This window comes from Condylura cristata, unplaced genomic scaffold (genome assembly GCF_000260355.1).
Source record: "Condylura cristata isolate star-nosed mole 26May11 unplaced genomic scaffold, ConCri1.0 scaffold00015, whole genome shotgun sequence".
NCBI classification, from domain to species: Eukaryota; Metazoa; Chordata; class Mammalia; order Eulipotyphla; family Talpidae; genus Condylura; species Condylura cristata.
Window position 1 is genome coordinate 2,944,588 of NW_004567116.1, and position 15,474 is coordinate 2,960,061.

The 15,474-nt window shown below is 64.0% G+C and overlaps 2 protein-coding genes across 3 annotated transcripts in view; one reads left to right on the top strand and one right to left on the bottom strand.

Annotated features, from left to right (window-relative positions):
• Positions 1-9,849, top strand: part of MACROD1 (MACRO domain containing 1) — a 116,763-nt gene extending 106,914 nt beyond the window's left edge. The window contains exons 5-11 of one of the 2 annotated variants that reach the window (XM_004682682.2): positions 8,165-8,281; positions 8,708-8,829; positions 8,945-8,975; positions 9,082-9,155; positions 9,342-9,423; positions 9,516-9,551; positions 9,716-9,849. In XM_004682682.2, the coding sequence (XP_004682739.1) occupies positions 8,165-8,281; positions 8,708-8,829; positions 8,945-8,975; positions 9,082-9,155; positions 9,342-9,423; positions 9,516-9,520 (431 nt within the window). In that variant the 3' untranslated portion in view covers positions 9,521-9,551; positions 9,716-9,849. The remainder of the gene's footprint in view (positions 1-8,164; positions 8,282-8,707; positions 8,830-8,944; positions 8,976-9,081; positions 9,156-9,341; positions 9,424-9,515; positions 9,552-9,715) is intronic. The other variant, XM_012725578.1, reaches the window with a different exon arrangement.
• A 99-nt stretch (positions 9,850-9,948) lies between these two features.
• The window catches only part of OTUB1 (OTU deubiquitinase, ubiquitin aldehyde binding 1), a 6,126-nt gene continuing 600 nt past the window's right edge, over positions 9,949-15,474 (bottom strand). The window contains exons 2-7 of the mRNA XM_004682683.2: positions 14,352-14,413; positions 14,028-14,126; positions 11,600-11,718; positions 11,318-11,402; positions 11,018-11,212; positions 9,949-10,921 (exon numbers count right to left, since the gene is read on the bottom strand). Coding sequence (XP_004682740.1) covers positions 10,724-10,921; positions 11,018-11,212; positions 11,318-11,402; positions 11,600-11,718; positions 14,028-14,126; positions 14,352-14,413 — 758 coding nt within the window. The 3' untranslated portion in view covers positions 9,949-10,723. The remainder of the gene's footprint in view (positions 10,922-11,017; positions 11,213-11,317; positions 11,403-11,599; positions 11,719-14,027; positions 14,127-14,351; positions 14,414-15,474) is intronic.

Here is a 15,474-nt window from a genome sequence, read left to right on the forward strand (position 1 = left end):
TCATGCGGAAGTGGCTTTAGCTTCTCAGTGCTGCGCTTTAACCCGCTGAGCCACCAGGGAGGGCCTCTTTTTTTTTTTTTAAAGATTTGTTTACTTATGCACACAGAACTGGGGCACAGGCCAGAGGTGCAGGGGTGAGAGGACTCCCCAGAGACAGAGTGGGGAGCAGAACAGGCGGATGTGCTGAAATACACAGCTGAGCGGGCAGCGGCTGGCCAGGAGAGGCCTGCTGCCCCTGGGGCTCAGCTCCCTGCCGGGAATCAAACTTGTGCTGCAGCAAGCTTTAACCACTGCGCCTCCAGGGAGCGCCCCTGCTCCAGATCTTCTTCCTCTCCAAGTAGCTCCCTCCTGATGTGCCGTACAAGGGACACGTCTGTTGCAGCCATTGCCCCTTTGCTCGTGTGTCTCCCACTGGGAACCCAGCAGGGCCGGGCACCTGGAACTGGGGCTGGCACGTGACTTGCAGCAGGTGCTCAATGGCTGGTTGTTGACTGACTGTATAAACTACAGGTAAAGTCGGGACAGGCTTCGTGTTCAGGGCAGACTGGCCGACCAGGGCAGGGAGTGGCTCCTGGATGGCCCGGTGACCTCGTCCTGAGAGGTCAAAGGCACCTGCTATGGCCAGATGGTGAGGGGCACCCTGGGCCCTGCCTGCGGCACTGAGATTGAGCGGCTCCGAGAGCCCGGCCAGCCTGGCACGGAGGTGGCTGAGGGGGCCAGGCCCCGGGGGAAGTGGGCCTGCAGTCCGGCCTTTCAGCACCGGCTGAGATTTATGGAGCCGTCGCAAGTGCTCGCTGGGGCTGTCACTCTGCTAATGTGACTGGAGCAGGTGGGGGCAGGAGGGCAGTGGGTGGGGCGAGGCTGGGGCCGGCGGGGCTCTCGCTCGCTGGTGGGAGGGGCTGGGGTGGAGCTGGATCTGAGCACCCCCATGTTGGACCTCTGCCCTCCTCGCTCCCCTACTCTGGGTCCCTCCAGCTTTCAGCCCTACCTGTCCAGGTGGATCCCCATCTTCCCATGTGGTCCCCAAGGTCCCTCCCTCTTCCCTTGAGTCCAGCCCTGAAGGGGTTCAGAGCCCTCTCTACCCCACACTGTCACCCCCTACTTTGCTACCCGCCCGCCTGCTCCTTGCATGGCAGCCCTGGCCTTGCCCACCCCTCCCTGCCCTGTACTCACCCCCTTTACACATGTCCCCCAAGAATGCACTCTCCCAGGAATGGGGCTCGAGGAGACCGCAGCCCCCCACCCCGGACAGCCTCGAAGGGGTAATTACCTGCATCCTGGTTCTGGGCCTGACCTGGGAGCCCCGCCCAGCATGGGCAGAGGGACAGTTCACCAGCAGGGTCTGTGTCTCAGGAGGTGGCCTCTCGGGCTTTCGTGCACTGCCCCTGCTGGTGTGGATTTCTGCCTTTGGGAAGCAGGGAGGGAGTCAGCAGGGAACCCCAAGCTCAGGGCAGTAGGGTCAAAGGACTCAATCCTCTGCGCCCTGCCACACTATTGAGCTGGGCCCTCCTGGCTCCTGCAGTCAGACTAGATGATTCTATAGTACATGAGTCTTGGGGAAGCCCCTCCTCCCCTGTTCCTTCCCGGGGTCCCCTCTGAGCATGCATGGACAGAGAGGGGGGCCCCCTGTGCCCAATTCTGGGACTCAGGACTTGGCTCTACCCTCAAGAGACCCAGTTTAGAAAGGAAGCTTCCCACCAGAAGGGACATTTGACTTGGGCCCTGAGGGTTGAATAGGAGTTCAACAGGTACAGAGCAACGGAAGTGTCTGTGCTGGGGACGTGTGGGCTGGCACAGCCAGCTGGCCTCCAGCGGGCCCCTCAGGCCTACAGACTCCAGGTATCTCTGCTCTCTGCACTCCTGGAGAATCATTTACTGGCTTGATAACATTTTAAAAACAACATTGTCTGATTGTGTGGTAAGAAGGGAGGCGGGCCCTAAATCAGGATGGGAATCGACAGGGCCCTGACGCGTGTCTCTCCTGTTTATTAGGACTGAAATGTTTACTCGGTGATAAGGAGTCGGCTTTCTCTTGGAGATTTGTGCGTGCTTTTTCAATTACCCCTCGTCTTTCTCTGCCACTTTTGCACTAAAGGGATAATAAATGTATTGGAGCATTTCAATTATTCATCTAAATCATGACTTGCCTGCCACGGCCAAGCTTTAGTGACAGATTAATTCAGGGCTGCCTTCCTGTGCTTGTGTAGCGGCCATCTCTGCTCCTTCCTGGCCACCGCCCCAAGTGTGGGAGGCGGGGTCAGGCAGCCCCTGCCCGCCGGAAGCGGCCGGCGACCCCACCCAGACCTGCAGGAGCCAGTGACGGCGGCCGCCCGCCCTCCTGCCCGCTGGCCCTGCCCAGCCCTGGCTCCCAGTGCCCACCTGGCCAGTCCACGGGAGTCCTGTGCACTCACGTGTCCTGGGTGTCTCCCGCCTGGGAGAAGCCAGGGTGGCTCCTCTTCCCCAGAGCCCCCTCCCGGCACAGGGCCTTCGCACCTGCTGCCCCACTGCCCAGGGCGCCTCTGCGCGCCCTCCACGGTGTCCCTGGTTGTCACCTGCAGAGCCGGGGGTGCCTCTCCCTTCCCCACTGCTCTGCCGTTGAGGGCTTCGTCTGAGGACAGAGCAGACATGCAGCGGGTGTGTGGCTGCACCCCCAGAACCCCCCCCGGTGGCCCTGCCCGTCCCCGTCCCCGTCCCGCCTGTCTCTCTGCCCCAGCCTCTTGCTCTGCCCTCTCTGCTGTCCCCTGGCTCCTGTCTCCTGTGCCTCTCGCTTTCTCTCTCCAGCCTGCGCCCGCTCTCCTGGCCTCTCCACCCTCTTTGCCTGTCCCCCGCCTCCCTCCATCGGCTCCCTCTCCCCCTTAGGCGCAGGACTAGTGAGACCTCCACGTCTGCCCGACCTGCCCGTGCAGCCTCGCCCTGCCAGTGCAGCCTCGCCCTGCCCGGCGTTATCCCGCAGGGCCCACACAGCTAATCTGTGACTGCGTCTGGGCGCTGCCACCATGCGCTGTTGCTTGGCCCGGCCCGGCCTGCCACATAGGCTGTGGTCTTGGTGGCCCTCTTGGTGGCCTTCCCATCCGTGGCCAGGCGGCTTGTGGCCTGCCTCTGCGGGGCTGGGGTCAGGGGAAGCAGGGGGCCCCCCTGGAGCCAAAAACTCAGTCCACAAACTTGTCTGGGGCCTACGGGGTGTGGTAACCAGGCAGGGGGTGGGGGCGGCAGAGCCTGGAGTCTCAGGGTGGGGCGCATGGCGCAGAGCGAAGGGCATTTCCAGGTGAGCGGAGGCCTTTGACCCCAGAGTCTGTCCCAGACCGTGGCTCGAGCGCGCGCAGCCCAGTGCTGGGAGCCGGGGGTCCCTGAGCTGGAGGGTGACATACAAGCCCCAGTAAGGCCCCGAGCCCCCTGCCCGACCCAGTGGGTGATGCGCTCACACATGTGCATGGGCTCGCTGGGGACACAGCCAGGGCCCAGCCTCTCCCCGCGGTGCCAGGGGTACACCAGTGTCTCCACAGATGAAGCCTGTAACCTCAGCCCCTGTGTAGGAGGCTAAGGAGGCTCAGCCCCCCCCCAGGACCCGCCTGTGGACCCGGCCCCGCCCCCACGGGAGGACCCGCCCAGCCCCTCCAGCAGCTGCCACAGGGATTTTTAATAACGGGAGTGATTTTTGCATGATGAATGAGGCGCTGCCGTTGTGTACATAATGAAGCCCTAATGTTTCCAAATCCCCGTTTAAGGAGCTGATCTCACCCTGTAATGAATTTCAGATCACATCCCAGGCGGTGTCCATCCATCTCTTCCCTGGGGCGCCCACCTGCTTGGCACCTCAGGGTGGGACCCTGGAGGGCGAGCTCCACACCGCCCGCAGCCTGGCCCGGCTCAGGCCAGTGCCCAGGCTGGTGTGGGTTTGTTGACTGAATGAGTGACCTGGGATGTGGACCGAGGCAAAGCCACGTAGGGGCTCGGCTCCCTGGCCTCAGCCAGCGCCTGAGAGTGGGGCCCCACAGAGGCGCTGGGGCAGCAGGAGGCGGTTTGAGCTCCTGGGCTGGACCCACCTGCACAGGGTCGGGGGCCTGGGGTGCAGCAGCTCAGTGGCTGCTCAGACCCACCTGGTACCTCTCGGGGACTCACTTTCCCCAAGTGCCCAGTGGGCCCTGGTCCTCTCATCCTGGCATTGGGTGCCTGTGCAGGGGCTGGCTTTCTTCAGCTCCAGGGCCCAGAGGCTGAGCAGACAGGGAGGGACAGGCTCAGAGGGCACCCAGGCCCTCGGGCCCACCCTCTGGGACACCTCTAGCAGGCGGTGCCTCTGGGCCTCGGGAAAGGCAGGGGTACGAGGGGTCCTGTGGTTGAACCCCATCTGTCTCCCCACCTGCAAAAGGGGGGGTGGTGTGAGAAAGTGCAGGGTATTTGGGTCTCCCAGAGAACAAGGGGCCTCTCAAGGTGTGGGGGCCGGGTACTCCAAGGACACTCAGCACCCCAACTTGCTCAGCCCTGTCCTGCCCTCTCCCTGCTCTGGGCCAGGCAGCGCCCCCTCACCCTATGAGCTGGGACTGGCAGGCAGCTCTCTGCTTCTGTTCACCTAGTGAGAGGTGCCTGCAGCCGGCAGCCTTCAGTCCCCCTGTCTCAGTCCTCCCACCTCAGACTCAGAGAGGTTCAGCAACTTGCCCAGTCACCAGCATACTACTGGGGGGATGTTTTCAGAAAGAGAAATCCCTGGAGAGCCAGACGCACAGGACAGTGGGGAGGCGGGGGGGCGGGGCAGGCAGGTGGGGGTCTCCTAACCTGAGCAGGGACACCCTGCCCCCTACCCACCAGGCCACAGGCCTCCTGGATGTTCCTGTAAATAATTAATCAGCCCTGCTCGCTTGTTTGTTTAGCATGAGGAATGCTCCCCCACTGAGACGCATTTATTGCTGAATAAATTTAAATATCTAATCTTCCCTTCATGAATATTACAGCACCTTAAATAGTGGCCAACACAGCCTCAGCGCCTGGGCAATGGCCCCCCAGGAGCAGGCCGCCTTCCACCCCTGCCTGCCCTGCCCAGGGCCTGCCCGGCTGCTGCCCTCTCCTGGCCCACCCTGAGCCAGACCTGCTGAGGGAAAGCGGGAGGCTGGGGGTGGGGCGGGAGGGTCACCTTGGCCCAGGGCAGCCCCAAGCAGGGAAGACTGGACTTATTGGAGGAAGCCATCGCCCTGGCTCAAGGCTGAAAGCAGAGGCCGTGGGGGGCATGCAGGGGTCCAGACAGCAGCTTCCGAGTAGCTCAGGGAGAGACCAGAGAGGTCTACAGAGAAGGGGCTTCCAGGCGGCCTTGAGGGACAGAGGTAGTGGCCAGCCCTGTGGGCTCGGGGTTGCCAAGCAGGAAGGCAGCCTCAGACCCCTTGACAGCCAGAGGCCCCCAGCCCTCTGTTGGGAGGGCTGTGCTGATGTGGGGAGGGGCCAGGGGAGCACAAGGAGGAGGAGGCCCAGGGTGGGAAGGGAGAGACAGGCCCTTTGAGGTACTAGGAGTGGAGGGTGGAGCCTGGGAACCCAACCTAGCAGCTGCCTGACCTCAGCCAAGTCTCTCACCCTCTCTGTCCTCCATCTCTTCTCTGAGACAGAAAAGATAAAGAGCCTCTCCATGGGCTGTGGGGGCTGGACCAGCTGGGGCCTGGCAAGGTGCGCTATAAGGGGGGATTGAGGCTGAGGTGAGGAGCCAGGTGGAGGCACTTAAAGGTAAAGAGTGGGCGTGGCGTCCCGCCACTCCCGTGGGTTGTCTCCCCTGGACAGACCCAGGTTTTCTGCTGATGTGGGTAGAGGGAAACAGTGGTAGGAAGTTTAGGTTTGTTTGGAGATGGGTACAGGGACCCAGGCTACAAACTGGGGAACCAGGCCACCCTGGGACCAGCTACCCCAGTGTCAGGAGGGCGGGGCAGGCAGGGATATCACCCAGGATGGAACCCGGGAAGCCTTTGAGTCTCCAGGGCTCAGCTGAGCGCAAGGTAAGAGCCGAGGGGTCAAGTGGGGAGACTGGGGCAGGGGGTGGCCTTCTGGGGCTCTGGCTAGCGGACAGCAGGGTTGAGGGTTGGGTGAAAGAGTAACAAGGCTGGTGTGGGGGGAGGGGTGTGGCAGGCAGTAGGGGACCAGGCTGCTGACACCCCAACAGCAGGGCCAATCTGTGCTTTGGCTTGTGGAGGTGGGGGTGGCAGTCAGGACCCACACACACACCCCTCATCTCTGCTTCAGAGAAAATGCTCCCCTGAGTAACCCCCAGAGCGGCCACTGTCCCCCCCGCCCCCGACCTATTCTGAATAGTGGGGAAAGATCCAGCCTAGAGCCTTTGCTAGGGCCGGGCCCTGCCTCTTCCCCACGCCAGTGCCCCCAGGTCAACCCCAAAGGCTTGGCTGCAGGCCTGTCCGCTTGTGCAGGATATATTAAGTCCCTGGAACGCAGAATTCACGGTGCTCTGCTTCCGCATGGCCCACGCCAGCCAAGGTCCCTGCAGGGCCACGGCAGCGGGAGTGGCCAGCAGCCAGGGCCAAGCGCCGAGACCCCTGGGGTTGGGCAGGGAGGCCCAGAGTGCGGGCTCTGCACTCCAACACATCCAGAGCCACCCAGCCCTGGCCTCCGCGCCACGAAGAAACTGAGTCCCAAAGGCCCTAGCAAGTGGGAACCGCTGTAACCCCACCTCACGGTGAGGCAGTTAAGAGCTAGAGGTTAAGTGACGCGCCTGGGTCACATGTGGGACTGCAGATTGAATCCAGCTGCCCAGCTCCGCAGCTCCTGCCTTTGCGCCCCGAGCTGGGTGGTCACCAGGCCCCCTGACCTGAGCACGTTGCCGGGTCACAGCATGGCCAGTTCTCTCGCTCCTCCCAGGGGGTAGCTGCCCTCCTCCCTGTGCTGGAGAGGAGGCGGCGAGGCCTAGCCTCGGAGCCCCTGCCAAGGCCCCCCAACTCTCCCACCCTGGTTCTCTTCAACCCTCGCCCACCCTCGCGGTTCTCTGGGAAATCGCCCGGTGCCAGCTGTGAACGAAGTCGCAAAATGATGTTTAATTGGGCCCCACCGGGCACAAAAGAAAACAGAAGAAAAAGGGATGGTCCAGCTGGCATCTCTGGACCAGTGCCAAGGTGCTGGGGGTGGGGCTGGGATGAAGGAGGAAGGGCCTCTGTTTGTGCATCTATGAAATGGGGAAATGGCCCGGTTTTCTGCTGCTAAGCATTGCGAGCCCCTGGGCAGCTGAGGAGCTCCTGGCACAGAGTGGGGGTGTCACCAGCGAGAGGGCACATACCATGATGGCCAAGGTGACACCTCCCCAGGAGGGTGGAGGCCCCTCCCCTGAGCTGGGAAGCGTCTGGCCCGGGTAGGCGTGGATGAGGGGCGCGCCGCCCAGGCTTGAGCTCCGCCTGCAGGGACCCAGCCGGCCACCCCTGCGTCTCCCGCGGGGCGCACAGGCCACCCGAGCCACGGGAGCGCGGAGCGGTGTCTCCCCGCGCCTCCCCGCGCCGAGTTGTTTACCTGGGCCCGGGTCCCCAGGGTAGCTGGCAGCCCGGAGCCACCCTCGGAAAAACAAGCCCAGGCCCGGCCCAATTAAGCCGGATGCGCTAACGAGGCGCGCTCGGTGCTGGCTAATGAGCTGGAGCGCACCCGAGACACCTGCGGGGCCCGGCCGCCGCCCCCCGCCCCCGCGCCCGCGCCCGCCTGACGCAGGGAAGGCGGCGGGAGGCCCTGGCCCTAGGCCTGACCGAGCGGCCACTCTGAGTCGGTAACTCGCGACTCCGGTTTCCTCGGCTGTGGAGTGGGTGCGGCGCTGGCCGCCGCCGTGAGGTCGGGGCCTGGGCTCGGGCCGGTGTGCGCGCCGCTGCTCGGCGCCCCAGCACCTGAGAGCACCTGTCGCGGGCGCACAGGGCCTGAACCCGGCAGGTGAACTGACTCCTCGCGGGCTGGGTCTGCGGCACCACCAGCGCCGGGCGGAGGCCCGCGAAGAGCCGACGGGCCTGGCGCGCCCCCTGCCGGCCGCCCGTACCGCTTCCCACCGGGCCTCGGCGCCCCTTCCCCGAGCCTGGGTTTCCCCAGGTCCGGCAAAGCGGCGCTCACAGGCGCCGGGCCTGGGGAGTCGAGGCACAGCCGAGGGGACTGTGCACCCGGGAGCTTCAGTCGTGACTCGGAGCCCTGCTGCTCCCTGCCCTCTTCCCCGCAGTGGACGGCTGCATTCACCGGGCTGCAGGACCCCTGCTCACTGACGAGTGCCGCACCCTGCAGAGCTGCGAGACCGGCAAGGCCAAGATCACTGGCGGCTACCGGCTGCCCGCCAAGTGTGAGTTCCCGCACCCCACCCTGTTGGCGCGCAGGGTGCCCGGTGTAATGTGGGAAACTAGGAGTGTTGTCTCAGAGTCGCTGGCGTTTAAGAGGTCCATCCGCACACGGGTGGGCGCTGGAGGGTGGAGACGTGGGGTGGGGGAGGTGGGAGCCTGTAAGGGGCTGGACCTAAGGGACCAGCCTTCCCTCACGCACCCGGGCGAGCCCACTTGCGTGCTGGCCTCAGCCAGACCCGTGTAGATGTGGGGGTGCGCAGCGCAGGGCTGCTGGTGTCCACGAGTGGATGTAAGCGTGAGGCACGCCTGCGTGCCACATGGGTAGGGTCCTCTGGCCTGGGGTAGGAGGGAGAAAGGGCCTGTTCCCAGCGCCTCCGGGGCCCAGATGGGGGCCCGAGGCGGGGAGCCCAGACATGTCGCCCCCACAGATGTCATCCACACGGTGGGGCCCATCGCCCACGGGGAGCCGAGCGCCAGCCAGGCCGCCGAGCTCCGCAGCTGTTACCTGAGCAGCCTTGACCTGCTGCTGGAGTACCGGCTCCGCTCAGTGGTGAGGGGGCTGGGCAGGGACTTGACAGGGAGGCGGGACCCTTCTAAGGGGCAGGGGGCCAAGCGGAGAGCGATTCTGTCCCCCACACCCGTGTCCTCTTTGTCCCCTGCCCCAGGCCTTCCCCTGCATCTCCACCGGAGTGTTTGGTAAGTGGGCCTGGAGGCGGGGAGGGCCAGGGCGGGATGCTGAGAGCAGGAGGGGGGGGGGGCATGGGTCACCTTCCACCCTAACTCCCGCCCCTCCCGCCTCCAGGGTACCCCAACGAGGCAGCAGCAGAGGTGGTGCTGGCCACGCTGCGTGAGTGGCTGGAGCAGCATAAGGACAAGGTGAGGCCTGGGCCCAGCCAGAGAGCCAGCTCTGCTCCCCTGGGCGTTTCCTTTCCTGCACCCAGGACACCAGGCCTGTGGCCTGCTGGACTGTGTCAGTGGGTGCCCCAAGGGCAAAGCAGGGGAAATCCTGTGGCAGGGCCTCGGCCCAGGGGCCACACCCAAGCTGAGCAGGCCCTGGTGCAGGTGGATCGGCTGGTCATCTGCGTGTTCCTGGAGAAGGATGAGGGCATCTACCTGCAGCACCTGCCCCGCTACTTCCCTATGGGTAGGTACCGGAGGCCGCACTGCCAGCCCTGCCCCTGCCCCCGGCCTGCCCCGCCACACCCCGGCAGGCTCTCACTGTCCTCTGCCTTCCAGCCTGACGGCACCCCACCGCCACCCTGACCAGGACTGGTAAGCAGGGCCTGGCCCGCCGTGTGGCTGCCCACTAACCTGCCCCTCACACACCCGTTCGCCCTCGCGCAGTGCTCTTCCCCACCCCGGGAGGCCAGGGCCACGGCTGGGGTTTGGTGGAAGCCCACAGCCCGTCCCCTCCCACCTCTTCGCCCTGCCTTCAGATTCGCCTGGGCCTGCCGGACCTCGCTCGCAGCTCTAAAGGTCCCGAAGCCTGCAGCCTAGCCGGGCCACCCCCTTCCTTCCATGGCCCCAGGCCCTCAGGAGCCTCCTAATAAAGATCATCTTTGTTGCAGTGCCTGGTGTCCAAGCCCTGGCTGGGGGCACGGGAGGCACCCAGAGGAGGGCACAGCTTCAGGTGAGCCAGGCGGGTGGAGGCACAGGCCCAGACGGCAGAGGTGGGCAGCACTTCACATTTATTGAGGGCCTGCCCCCAAGGAGCTCACAGCCTGGGGACCAAGACCCCACATGTGCTGAGGGAGGAAAAGAGGTGAAGGCAACACAGACCCCATGCCCCAAGCAAAGGGGTGCAAAGCAGGCACAGGCAGAGGGCTTGGGGTGGTACAGGAGGAAAGGGGGCTGGCGAGCCCTGCCTAGAGCTGGACATGGGCGTGATGGCCACCCCTCCCCACCAGGCTGTGGCACCTGAGTATGCACTGGGGACACCCCAGCTTCCCTACGGGTCCTGACCATTACGTAGGCCCTCCCTACCCAGGGGGACCCCTGATGGAAGGCAGAAGGCGGGCGGGGGGCCCTGGCCAGGACAGCAGGGTGGAGGCAGGGCCTGGAGGGAGCAGCTGTAAACCTGGTGGTCCAGGTCCCTGGGCAAGTCCTCGGGGAACGTCCAAGTTCCCATGGAAGCCTCTGGGCCAGCTGGGGAGAAGGGGGTGGCAGCAGGAGGGCTCCCAGAGGCTGGGCTCCTCCCAAACTTCCCAGGGGGGAGGTCGGTGGACAGCAGAAGGCCCAGAGGAGCCCAGCTGGGAGGGAAGGGGCGGCCAGGCACGGAGCAGCCAGGCGGGCAGCAGCAGAGCAGGGACACGCACACGCGCTCACACCAGCATCCCCTTTAATAGAACGTGGAGGTGTGACAGGGAGGGGCAGTGAAATATGACCATTTACAACCACAAAAAACCTCTGTACATGTCCAGCGCCTGGCGGCGGGGCGGGCGGCCCTACTTGTAGAGGATGTCGTAGTGTCCGGGCCGGTAGAGGAGGTACACCTTGGGCTCGGAGCCCTCGGGGAAGACGTGCGGGTTGGTGGTGCCGCCCTCGCCGCGGTCCATGTACTCCACCTGGATGGAGACGTTGAGGGCCTGGGCCAGCGCGATGATGTGGATGTGGTCGCTCTCCTTGCACATGGGCTCCACCTCCTGCAGCACAGGAGCGTCAGCGCCCGCCCTCCCCTGCCCGGGGCCCCGCGCACGCCCGGCCCGGGCTCCCACACGGCGAGAGGAAAAGGGGGGCACCTGCTGGCAGAACTCCTTCACCGTCCGCCCCCCCTCGATGAAGTGCTCGAAGAACTTGCTCTCGCGCTGCAGGTAGCCAGACGTGAGCAACCGCAGGTAGACCACCAGGTAGTCGGAGGTGCTCTGCTCGTTGAAGGCGGCCAGCAGGTCGGCCACCGAGCTCTGCTTCTCCACCTGCTCGATCAGGTCCATGAACTGCGCCCACAAGCAACAGAGGACAAGATGAGAGAGGGAGGGGTGACGCCCACGCGGCCAGAGAACCCCTGGACCTCGGCAAGCAGCGGCAGGCACGGCGCTCACCGTGTTGTGGAAGTCCTCGATTGTGAACTCAGTGAAGCCCTGGGACACCAGGTCCTCTTTGCTCTTGGCAGATACAGCCTTGAACCTGCACACGGAGGAAAGGCAGGCAGCATGGGCTCCCGGCTGGCAGCCAGCGCCCAAGGCCAGCCCCCACGCCAGCTCAGGGCGAAAGGGCCAGCAGGAGCCCAGCCCCAGCCTCACCTCAGATGGTGTGCAGGTAGCGCTGAGGGGCCCTGCCCACCCCCGCGCGGGCCCAGGACCCCACGCGCCCACCCTCCTCACCGCTGCAATTCCTTGCTGTCGTCCAGCAGCGCCTCCAAGTGGGAGAAGCCAAAGGCTCGATAGAAGCAGTTCCCATCAGGCCTGGTCTTGCGGATGTACGAGTACTTTTTGTGGAGGTCCTGCGGAGAGGCCCAGGCCCCACCCCAAGCCTATCAATACCAGGCCAGAGGCAGGGTGGTCAAGGAACCCCCCCAAAGGTCACAACACAGGGTGGCAGCTGAGTACCCAACAGTCTCCTGTCATCCTGGCTGCTGGCCAGGGGATGGTCACTCAGTGACCCACTGCCCAGAGCCCCCCAAACGCTGGGAGATTACTTGTAGTCACCCTGTGGCCTGGGTCACCTGAGAGTCAAAGGCCACTGTCCAGTCCACCAGTGCTGGGCCTGCAGGGCTGCTGGCTCATGAGCAGTGGCCCAGAACCGGTCCCTGGCCAGCACAGCTTTTCCAGGGGACAGTCTTTCAAGCTGACAGCTCTGGAGCAGACAAGTCAGGGTAGGGAACTGGGCCGGGGCTTCAAACGGCGGCCAAGTTGAGGACCCCACTGCACAGCTCAGGGCAGAACCCCTCCAACTCGCTCCGTCCACTCAGCTGTCACCGCCACCCCCTGCATCCTGCCTTCCCCAGACCCAACGGGGAGGAAACCTTCCAGCGGCACTTTCCCACACTAGGGGCCCTCAGTGCTGAGGCAGGCCTCTGCCCCGCTCCAGGCTCAGCGCCTTTCCCTCTTCCCCCGCCGGGCCCAGGGGGCCCATGCCCTGGCTCCGTGCAGTGGCCTGGCCTCCTTTCTGAGCACCTCAGCCCACCTCCCTGCCCCGCACCTGCGCCGTCCTGGCTCAAGGGCGTGGTTCAGGGAAGTCTCCGCTCTCCCTGCATCATCAGTGCCTCACTCCCTACAGGTTCGGGCCCATCAGCACAGAAACAAGGCGTTTCCCACTTCAAAGTCGTTCGCTTCGCCCAAATTCCTCTCCAGCCAGCACCCTCTCCCCCTCGCAGCAAGAGTGCCCGTGACGGTCTCCACGGGCCCTGCCTCCCTGTTCTCCTAGAGCTCAACTCTGGCAGGCTTACTCATGGCCACGAGGGTCAGAGGCTCTGCCCAGACGGGTCTTCCCGTCCACACCTTCCCTCCAGGGGCTGGGCCAGGCCTACCCTGTCCTGCTTTTCCTCCCACGGCGCAGCCGCACTCACCGCACGCCTGGGAAGGTCAGGGCCCGCCAAGCCAGTCCTTTAGGCAAGACACTGTCTCCCGCCAGGAGCCGCTCAGGACGCACAACCCACGCACGTGCCCAGCAGCGGCACAGCCTGGGACAGCTGCTGCTGGGACCCCCCTTGCTGTGAAGTCATCGGCATGGGGTTTAGCCGAAGGGAACACTGCCCACATCTCAGCCCTCCACTCAGCCTGGCCCACAGCCACTGCCACCAGTGGGCCCTGCCACGTCCCCTCCCTCCCAGACCACCTAGCCCGCGGCAGAGCCCCAATCCCTCTCCGCACACCCAGAACCCAGCGCCGCTGCCGCTGCCACCAACTGTGGGTTTGCGGCACAAGCTCCTCACGGGCCCCCCAAGCCCCAGGGAGCCAGAGGAACCTGCTAAACACTCATCTCCCTCCGCAGCCCTGCTCTGGCCACCAGCCCAGGCATCTCGCAGAGCCGCTTCTGCTCTAGTCACACCGTCCTGCCCCTGCTTCATGCAGTTTGCTCCTCCGTGGCCGCCCACGCCCACTCTCCTCTTCTAGCTTTCCTTTCTCCACAGCACTGACTTCCCCTCACACAGGCATCTCAGCCCCCCTTTGCTTCCTGTCTGTCCTCCACTACGAACTGCCTGCTTTCCCAAGGGTGGTGTCCACCCCTCCACCCACGCAACAGCGTCCTGCTCACCGGCGCTGGGCTGGGTCCCATGTGTCGGCGACGCCCACCTCCTAATTGTCCTCCCAGGTGTGCTCCATGGAGAAGCTGAGTCTGCCCAGATAACCGGATCTGCCACCTGGGCCCAAGTATCCACAGGCCTGCCACCTTGGCAGTGCCGGCTGGGTACTGTTCCACAACCCCACAGACAGCTCAGGGCCCACAGAGATAAAAGGGAGGGTCCCTCAGTTTGTAAGCAACACCACAAGGTCTTGCACAAAAGTCTGTGCAGACCCTTTGTTCCCCACTGCTGCCAGCCTCTCCAGACCCCGAGACAAGCCAGGCCCCTCAGCCCCACTAGAGCACTGAGACCATCAGCTCCCATGCAGCCTCCAGGCCGCACAGGCAAGGACCCGAGGCTGGACACGCTGCAGCCCAGGGGCCAGCAGCCTAGGAACAGAGGCAGGACATGAGTCCAGTCTGATCTAGTCTGCATGTGCGCAACCTGCAGCCCGAGGGCTCCCTGCCCCCAACTCCTGGGCAAGCCGCTATCTGTAGCCACCACTGGCTCCTCCACGCGGCTCTCACCTTGATCTTCTGTTGATAGATGTTGTCGTCCTCAGCATACTCCTTGTACAGGACCGAGAGCTCCAGCCGCTCCGAGACCAGAGGATTCTGCACAGCGATCTGCAGGAACAGGAAAGCCGTTATGCTCTGGCAGGTGGACAGAGCGACCCACACAACAGCCAGGATGCCCAAACGAGGGGTGCTGGGACAGTAACCCAGGGTCCACATAAAGACATCCAGTGCCTAGCACAGCTGGGAGAGAAGGGGCTTCCAAAGTGGAGATAAGCACTAGGCCTCAAGCCCAGCCATGCAGCCCACAACAGGCTGCTGGCCATAGCCCCTCACCTCTTGCTGAATTCGGTCCTGCTGAGCCATGATGGCCTCATCATAGGCAAGACAGTTCACACCTGAAAGCAGGAAGAAGCCAAGAAGAATCATCACGGGCCCTGGCTCTCTCCACACCAGGCAGCGGGGGCAAAGGCGTGGCTCTGGCACAACATCCGAAGCCACCTGTGTGATCTCAGCCAGTCCCTTCCCTCCCTGGGCCTTCGTCTGCTCATCTTTAAAGTAAGGGGGTAGAAGGATTACATGCCCACCCCCAGGCGTACGCTTCCTGTTCTAACACGCTGTCTGCCCTGCTCTCCAGTGTCACTTCCCAGCAGACTAGGCAGGTCTCCCGGGGACGGATGATAACTTCCTGCGAGCCCACACTTCACTCACTCACACCCTTCCTCCTTCATTAATCCAGGTCTTCTCAAGAAAGCTCATTTTATGGGTAACAGCACCAGCACAGACAGGTGAAGTCATCTACCTGAGGTCACGACTAGTTGAGACCTGTGGTCAAACCCAAGACTGTCTAATTCCAAAGTATGAGCGCCTCACCAGTTCCTCGCCTCTGCCTCGGGCCTTTCCTCAGCTAATAAAAAGGGGGTACTGTCCCCAGGAGGAAGTGGTTCCTCAGTAGCACACCTTAGCTTGGTGGGTTGGCCCACCTTCAGAGAGTAGCCATTAGTGGAGGAACCAAACGATAGGAATGGGATCCCGGCAGGTCCCTTCTGGGGTCCTGGGTCTCCCAGGTCGAATGGCACCTGAGTAGGCTGGACGACTTTTTAGGGCAGTTCCTTTGGGCCCCAGCATTGCGGATTCCTCGCTGGGCCTCGACACCCCCTTTCCCGACCCCCCACACTTCCTAGCAACAGCGCTATGCCTCCCACCCAAGTGACCTACTCAGTCCCCAGGGCTTGACTCATGGGTGAAAAAGGAGGTGGGACCGTTCTGAAGGCCCAACTCCTCAGAGATACAAGGAAACAATGCCCGAAAGACGGCCAGAGGCTGCAAGGCCAGAAGAGGGGGCTCTGCCGGAAACCGCTGCAGTCCCGCGGGGCGCACACCGGTGGCCTCTCACTCGCCAGGGCCGCCCCAGCATCCCGAACGGCCCGCCCCATCCTTTGTGCTCCGCGGCCCGGCG